The sequence below is a fragment of the Pteropus alecto genome, unplaced genomic scaffold (genome assembly GCF_000325575.1).
Source record: "Pteropus alecto unplaced genomic scaffold, ASM32557v1 scaffold75, whole genome shotgun sequence".
Lineage (NCBI taxonomy): Eukaryota > Metazoa > Chordata > Mammalia > Chiroptera > Pteropodidae > Pteropus > Pteropus alecto.
The window spans coordinates 800,773-809,302 of NW_006440638.1; the positions used below are offsets into that span (position 1 = coordinate 800,773).

Sequence of the window (8,530 nt, forward strand, 5' to 3'; positions counted from 1 at the left end):
TGGAGGTGGGTGGGGGCAATAGAAGTTGCAGCCTACCCTCTAACCACCTACAGGATGCAGACCCTCCTGGGCAGAGTTAGGGCCTGCAGGCCAGAAGATAGGCAGAAGGGGGAACCCACAAAGGAAGCAGGAAGTAAACAACCCGGGCACCAAGTCAGTTCAAGTCAACACACACTTCCTGGCACCTTCCTCTGTAGGTCTGGTGAAGGGAGGTGAGCAAGGCCCCACCAGTCCTGCAGTAACCAAAGCTGCAAACAATGCTCTCGGCTTGGCTGGTTGGGTGCAGAGGGGAAAGCGACACCCAGAGAACCAGCCCCAGGCTAAGGCCACCCAACTCCTGACCCTTAGCAAACCCCTTCCTGTCTCCTAACCATAGCCCAGAAGGTCCCAGATGGTCCTGCCCCTACCGACCTCTCTAACTTCATTTCCTAACACCCTCCCCTCACCAAACATGCCTTGTTTGTTCTCTTCCAAAAAGTTCAGTCCTTCCCCAAGGCCTCTGCACTTGCTGCTCCCTCCAGCTGGTCCCCACCTAGGTCCCAAAGAGGATTCTCCTGACCACTCTATCCAAAACTGTACTCTATCTCCTACAGCCCTTATCACAGTATGCTGTTTTAAGTCCTCACAAAGTTATTATCATAAGAAATGCAGCCATGTATTTCACCTTAGTTTATTATTTAACTCCCACAATCTACAATATGTTCCAGAAAAGCAGGGTCTCATCTGCTTGTTTACTATTACATGCCCCAGGACCTGGAATGGTGCCTGGCTCAGAGTAAGACTCACACATATTAATCACCTGTCTGTTAAGTATATCACCAGCCCTCATCTGTGAAATATGGCTGTCATCAATGCTTGTCCTTAGGGCATTTGGGCAGAACAGTTCTTCAGTGAGTACAGCTCTGCCCCACCCTCTAATTGCCAGAAATAACACCAACTACAACACCCCCCACCCCCGCCCCCGCCAAGTGAGAACATACAACCAAAGTCTACCATCCCAAGACCCCGGGCAGAAGTAAGGAGAGAGATTGGTCTAGGTGTGTAAGGATGAACAGTGCCCATAAATGGGATGTCAGGGGAAAAACACTACAGACTAGGGGAACAGAAGTACAGTCATGGGTCAGAAAAGGCCCAATGAATGGAGTGCTTAAGTTGCACACTGGTGAGCCTCTGGTAGAATTTTTTGGCTAAGCTTCCACATGATAAATTTCTAATTTTAATGTCAGAGCCTCATTCTCCAGTTTCTCTCATGTCCTATCACCTCACCTGTCCAGCTTCCAGCTCATGAACTGCCTCTGACCTGAAGGCTGAGTCTGCCAGCCCAGCAGAAGACACCCGGGCTGGATGATGTTCCAACTTGATTCAGAAAGTAGAGGGGTTTCAGGAAAAGCTAGAGGGAACCTTCACCCCACCCTCTCTCTCCTAACTTCAGTCAGCAAAGGGCTGAAATGTGACTTGCTGCTATTTCCTCTTACTAGAGGCAGGCAGAGGGACTCTGGGACATGTATATCCAAGAGGTCTCTTATCTCCCACAGTCATGGGTCATTAAGGACAAAGGGACTATGGAATCTTTGGCTCCCACTGATTCTCCAAGGGTCATCTGAGCTGCCTGGGACACAACAGGCTCCAAGAACAAGCTCCACCGTGTGGGACCCATGCAGCAGAAAGGGCTCCCACTGGCCTCTCTGAGAATCCTTATACCTGTGGCTGAGAAGTACCCAGGGCCATGGTGAGCAGGTATACCCTGATTCAGGACAAAGCCTGAGAGGCACAACAGGCAGCTCCAAGGTGCCCTAGAGTGGCTTTTCAGCACAGGAAAGGAGAAGTCTGGGCACAGCTCAGTTTAGTGCAGGCTGTGCATCTCCTACCAGATGCTCTTTACCAGGCAGGTCTACTGTACCCTCCCAGTTCAGCTGGAGGGAGTACTGTTGCTCACACTTTACACTTGTAACCTTATCCAGTCAGACACCCTTGGCCATTAGGGTGATTCATCCAGAGGCCTGGGAGGCTACACAAACCCTTTTCCCCCAAGGAGCAGCCAATGGCTGACTGACAGTAGATAAAAAACCTCAAAAGCCTGGTCTCCCCCTTGCCTCAACCGGCAGTGCAATTCAACTCCAGAGGGTCACATGGTTCGACCCAAGGCTAGACTTTCTCTGAGACCACATCTTCATTCATCTCCCCTTCCATATTCTACTTGTACCACTTATCCCACTCATCAGAGTACTCTCTCAATAAACCACATGCACCAAATCCTCATCTCAGCCTCTGCTTCTGGGAAACCAATCTAAGACACTCACTTTCTCCAAGATAGGACAGCCCACCGAAGAATCCAGAAACCCTGGGACTTGGACTATAGATTAAAAAAATAAACAGATAATGTAACATCTACTAAGTAGAACGGTGCTCGGACACTGAATGTTTAGGAAATTTTTGAAACAGCATAGAAAAATACTTGGGCTTTAATGTTAGCTGGTGGTTGGAAAAGAAGGGGGTTACCAAGTGGTCCAAATACCAGGTTTGAGCTTCCAGGGGGAAAATAAGTGATGAAAAGGAAATCAAAATGGTGACTGATTGTATTACAGTCGAAAGGTTATGATATATTTCTCTTTCTCTTTTTTTCTACTTTCTCAATTTTCTATGTAATATTTTTTATACAAAGAGTACCTTAAAGAGGACCTAATGAAATTTACTTTATAGAGCGCTTTCAATAACACAAAATATCAGAAAAGAATCAGGAACTTGTCACATAGCCAGCAATTGTGGATGAAACTGGAGGGATTCAATTAGATTGGCAAATTAGCCAGAGGCTATAAATTCCTGAGTGAGGTGGGTCAAGAGGTGTCCTATGGGCTCTTGCTTAACTCACAGACCACCACCGCTTTAGGACATCACATACAGCACTTCATATTCTGAGGCTTAGACTGAAACGTGGGCACTTTAAACTAGAAAATCTCTATGGTTCTTCTGACCTTAAAATTGCCAAATTATTTGATGCTATAAAATCAAGAAACAGTTAAAGTAAACTTAAAGCCACTGACTCAGGCATGTAGTGATTTCAGTAAACTTGGAGCTTGGCCACAAATTCAAAGGATGAGCAAAAATTCCAAAGTACAGAAGAGTGTTCACTTTCTTTGTGTTTCATCACAGAGACTTAACGATGAAATCCTCGGATGCAGAGGATATTTTCCTCCCAGGTTTAGATTACTGGGGACATACAGCTTGTCTGCATGGCAACTCTTAAAATCTTCAGAGAAGAGTCTTCAAAAACTAAAGCAATAAATGACGAAACTAGGCACGGAGCTACTGAAAATAAAACATTTTCAGTGCTTGATTGATGGAAGACTTTCCTGTGACTTTAAGGAAGAAATCACAACCACCAACCACCTCTGAGGAGACACATGAGATAAGCAGTCACACATCTGCAAGAAAAACTATGGGCTCAGACACAAAACAAGAAATAACACTTAGCACTTCTTCGATGCATCGGAGACGAGGAATGTTTTCTCCCTTCCTTCTAATAAGCTATACAAGTAAATTAAAATCCCCCGAGTCCATCTCAAAAGAAAATGCAGTTAGAAAAAAAAAAGATTACTTCATGGGAAAAAAAGTACAGCTATAAAATCTCATAGAAAGTGGCATACAGCTACATACAAAGGGATTCATTTGAAGCCAGCTGTTTTTAATAACCAACTTTGTCTTGCCCATATTCAAGAGGACAACTTCAACCAGAGAACACGCATATTGCAAAGCACGGACTAACAGCCGAACTTCTCACACAAGAGAAGGCATATAGGGATACAGAAAACTTAAAGCAGATCAGCCTGATGGCAAGCCAGAAACAAGACCCTGCAGGCACATAAGGCACTGAACCCAAAATACAACTAGCTGAGGTAGTATGTCCTTAATTCAGGAGGCCCACTTTCAGAAAATAAATAGATACAAGTAAGGAATAATGCTGCTCTGGGCACCATACTTGCATATATGCACAGACTAATATTCAAACAGCCTACATACATACACATCATTCTTTGTAATGTGATCCCACCTCATAAAGCCTCAATACTGATCCAGCTTTGAAACAGGAAAAAAGAGGAGTAAATGTGTATTATGAGGGGTGCCAGGAGGCAGAAGACGACCTCCTCCTTTTCATCTCTAGCAAGATCCATCTGTGAAGTGTGGGTGGGGCTTCAGTCACACCAAGGGTTGTCTCCACCCTAGTAGGAGTAGAAGCCATCTGCAGTAAGGAAGGGCTGGTGGACCACATCACCCTGCCCAGCCAAAGGCCCAGCTGGGGCTCCCGATTGGGGTAGGAAGGGACAGAGTTTTCTAGTTTCATTAGTTTTGGGGTTGCCCAGATCATATCCCCCACAATGAGTGTAGAATTCCTGTGTTCCCCCAGGCAGCCAGCAGGAGAGGTGTGGAAAAAGGACTGTTTGGGGGCATCAAGGCTAACTGTGGGCAACCCGGGAGTGCATCATCAACCATTCCCTTGTGTCTCATCTTTCAAACGGAACCCTAGTGTTTCCTCCGAAAGACCTTTCATCCCAGGTTTAAGTTCCTCCCAAAGATGCTGAAGAGATATGATCTGACTCCCACATATGCCTTCCACACTTCTCCACAAACCCAATTCTCAAGCCAGTCCGGCGCCAGGGTTGAGTTCCCGTCACGAGACAAACTCAAGAAACCTGCGTCTCCTGACTAGAGCTGGGCAGCGCCTTGTCCACCTGCTCCCTGGAGTCTAGGACAAGACCATGTGGATCCCTGTCTAGGTCCCTGCAACTCCGGTACATTCCTCTCCATACTGGATAAGGCCTGAAGGCCCCCCTCCGGGAGCCAGGCCGATCAGGGGGCCTCCCTTCTCCCGCACATCCCATAAACACGCAGGTCATGGCTGGCCAGGCCTAGACCGGCTCCGCTCCCGCCGTAGCGACGCAGAGACCCCAGCAGTGCCATGCGCAGCGGCGGCGACCTGCGAGTACGCCATCAGGTCACGCGCGACAAGCCACCCAGGCGTGGCCTCCTGGCCGCCGCACCTGCAGTGCGCCAGCCCGCTGGGGGCGCTCCCGGCCGCCCCGCCGGCCCCATGGCGCCAGCCCCGAACCGAAGGCAGCGCGCCCGCAGGTCACGCCGGAACAGCCTGCATCGCCTCCCCAGCGCCAGCGCACCTGCAGTTCAGTAGCCGGCTTCCCCGCCCCGGGCCCTCCTTCTCTCCCTCCCCGCTCCGGGCCGCGGCCGCGCCTCACCAGCGATAGCAACCCTCTGAGGCTTCCAGCGTGAAGTTCACGCGCGTGGCCCGCGTGAAGGGCAACAGCACTTTGGGGATGTTGAGCTTGGCCGCCGCGGCGGTGGGGCCCAGCGCCAGCAGCACTGAGAGCGCGAGCAGCAGCAGCGCCCGCCCCTGAGTCCGCGCCGCCATCCTCTCCGCGCTTCACCTCCCGCGACCCGGCCGCCCGCGCGCTCCCCCTCGCGCCCTCAGTCCCCGCCTGCGCGCCAAGCCAGCAGGTGATAAGCGCGGGAGGGAGAGAGGCGCAAAAAAAGGCCTGCGGTCTTCCCGGGTCTTGACGCGGCCTGAGCGCGGGAATTGAGGGGTCTGAGCCCCTGCTAACTCCACTCGTGGCCACGCGGGCGGACGGAGGGATTGGGGCGCCCTCCCCGGACCACACAATGCGGGGGATGAGATGGGGCGCGCTCCCCAGTACACAGTGGGAGGCTGCGCGTGCCCGAGCCATGGTAGGGAGGAAGAAAGGATGGGGAGCGCGCCAGCGTGGGGAGAGACTGAATGCGCGCCCTGCACCACGCGGGATGCCCTGAGCGGTTTTCTGGCCTCCTTGCTCATTACCCATGGTTTCAAACTCTCCGGCAATACTTCACGCCAATGTGGAGCCTTCTAGCCATCACCGCAGTCATTCATTCGGCTCTGCTCAGCCACTCGACCTGGGCAGAGCGCAAAGGAGGCCGCTAGGCTTCCCCGACCTTGAGCTCAGTCAACACGCAAAGGGACAGGCAGAGCGCCAATGTGTGTATTATCCAGGTCCATACTCTCAAGAGGGGGGACCCTGGGTTCGGCAAGGGGAAGAAGACCTGCCTCAGCACTGAGGGCCCTATGTGTGCTTCCTCCCCCTTCAACCCCCTCACAGCCTTGCCAGGAAGGCGTTATAACCCCTATTTCTCAAGTTGAGTGGCCCGAAGATCTCTCATTCAAGAATAGCGGTAGGGCTCTGGTATCAAAACTCTTGTTCTCTGCGCTGCACCATCTTCCAGAAGGCGGAGGCAGGTTACGCAAAGGCGCCAGCACTGCCAGAGCACCCTCTTAGCCTCACCGCTCCTCCTCCCGGTCGGGGGTGGGGGGATGAGGAATCATTCAGCATCACTAAATTCATCTGCACGCAGAAATCTTAAATCTTAAATTCAATCTACTTTCTATGGTTTGTAGTTTTTGTCATGAATTGCATGATAGTGGGTTCAGTGAGCACCAGGTGCACCAGTGCCTCTAAAATGTTAATCTTTGCAGGGAGGGCCCAGCCTAGTGGGAGGTCTGGAAGGGGCCTGAGTGAGCATGCGCAGGCCCAGCTTGTGTAAAGGGTCTAGGAAGTGCGCCGAGTTATAACAGGAAGAGCACACACTGATTTTACCACTTGACTAGGAAGGAGAATCTGAATTTCATTCATGCTGGGGAAAGCTTCTTGGAGGCAGTGGCCCCTAGACTGGGCATAGCTACCTTACTGGTCTTCAGAGGCCTAGATGGGTCTGAGCCTTCCCCTTAGGGGGGTTCTTAGTGTTTTGGATGGTGATAAGGGGTGTCTTGGGGTCACGCTCAAAGCCTGAAAGCCCCAGACCAGGGAATATGTGTGTTGAGGGAACCTCTAGAGATCCCAAAGCTCGGGGGTCTTTCCTGTGTGGAACCAGGTGCTCTGGGAGGGAGAATTCCAATGGATTATCTTCTCAGAAGAAACATAAGAGCTGTATGGAAAAGCAACCCCAAAGGGAAATCTGTGCGAAAATTTCCTTGTGCTTGTTTGCACATTTTATTGATTTACAGAGCTAGTGATATGTACCACAATTCAAATGAATCTCCAGGGAAGTATGTAGAGTGAATAAAAGGCCAGTCCCAAAAGGTTCCATACTGTATAATCCCATCATATAACATTGTTGAAATGCCATAATTATAGACATAGCAGATAAGTGACTGACGGGGAGAGGGACAGGCCTGTGTAGGTGGAGTGTGATGTGGCTATATGAGGACAACATGAAAAATCCTTATGGTGGTGGAAATGTTCTGTATTTTGACTGTTTTCTGTCAGTGGTTACAATATTGCCATATGGTTTTGCAAGATGTTAACCATTGGGGGAAACTGGATAAAGGGATCTCTCTATATTATTTCTTACAACCGCATGTGAATCTTTAATTATCTCAAAAAAAGTTTATGCAAACAAAAAAGCAAATATACAAAAAAGCCTAACAAAATAATCTGGGTGGACACAGCTTCCTGACCTCCTGTATGTTTAATTTAAGGTAGTTAGGAAATTTCTTCAGCAAAAGACAACCAATAAGAAACAACAAAATGATGGATAAACATTTTCCCATTTGACATTTTCTTTTTATATTTTCCTTAAGCATTTCCCCCTTACCCTCATTTCAGTTTCCTATAAACTGATAAGGGATGGTGTCTGGGATGCAGCTGGGGGTTCATGTGGGCCACCTCACTTTCTCTATGTGGTCTGTTTCCAGTCCCTACCATTGGAACCCCTTCTTTAAGTGTCAAGTGCTTTAGCTGAGTTTCAGGGAGGCAGTGGGCTGTGTGGCCTGAGCAGACCATCTACTCAATGTACAGAGACTCTCAGGAATGGAAGGGACCCCAGGTTTGGGTGAGAGGGTTGTCTAGCTGATAAATAAAGTGAGAAAGGAAAATGTTTCCTGCGACTTATGTCAGTGCCTCCCAAACTCTTGTCATTTTCCTACCACCCTAAAACATCTTACAGTATCTAAGTACCACATGTACTATCATTTCCTATTTGTTTTTAAATCAAAATGTTTACATGTATTTAAGAAGAAAATTTTTTCACTTCTGTAAATAGAAAAATAGTATTAGTAGACAAAATAGAAGTAACCATAAAATAGATAACGATGAAACAATGAAACATGGGGATGCTATCGAGTGGCTTCTTTCCTGCCAAAGGCTCAGAACCCAAGGCCGGTTCTCACTGTTCAACTTAGGCATGACCAAGTACCAGACAATATCAAGACATGATGACCCCAACCTGAGCCTTTCTCCTTGAACATATGAGGCTTAAGTGAGAATTTAAAAAGCAAGGAAGTTTTTCATAGTGGGCTGTCACAGAGCCTATCCATCATTTTTTTTTTTTACAACAAATATATTTTTTCAATTTTACAGTGGAGAATCTCAAACATTCATAATAGTAGACAGATTAGTAAAATGAAGCCCCATGACCATCCAGTCCCATGACCACAACCTATGGCCAGTTCCATTCCTTCTGAGCCAAACCTAGCTCCTAGCTCATGTCCTTT

At 48.7% G+C, this 8,530-nt stretch overlaps 1 protein-coding gene across 2 annotated transcripts in view; it reads right to left on the reverse strand.

Annotated features, from left to right (window-relative positions):
* Nucleotides 1–5,464, reverse strand: part of NUP210 (nucleoporin 210) — a 96,370-nt gene extending 90,906 nt beyond the window's left edge. For both annotated transcript variants that reach the window (XM_006917440.3, XM_006917441.3), the window contains exon 1: nucleotides 5,247–5,464. In XM_006917440.3, the coding sequence (XP_006917502.1) occupies nucleotides 5,247–5,419 (173 nt within the window). In that variant the 5' untranslated portion in view covers nucleotides 5,420–5,464. The remainder of the gene's footprint in view (nucleotides 1–5,246) is intronic.
* Between the last annotated feature and the right edge of the window lie 3,066 nt (nucleotides 5,465–8,530).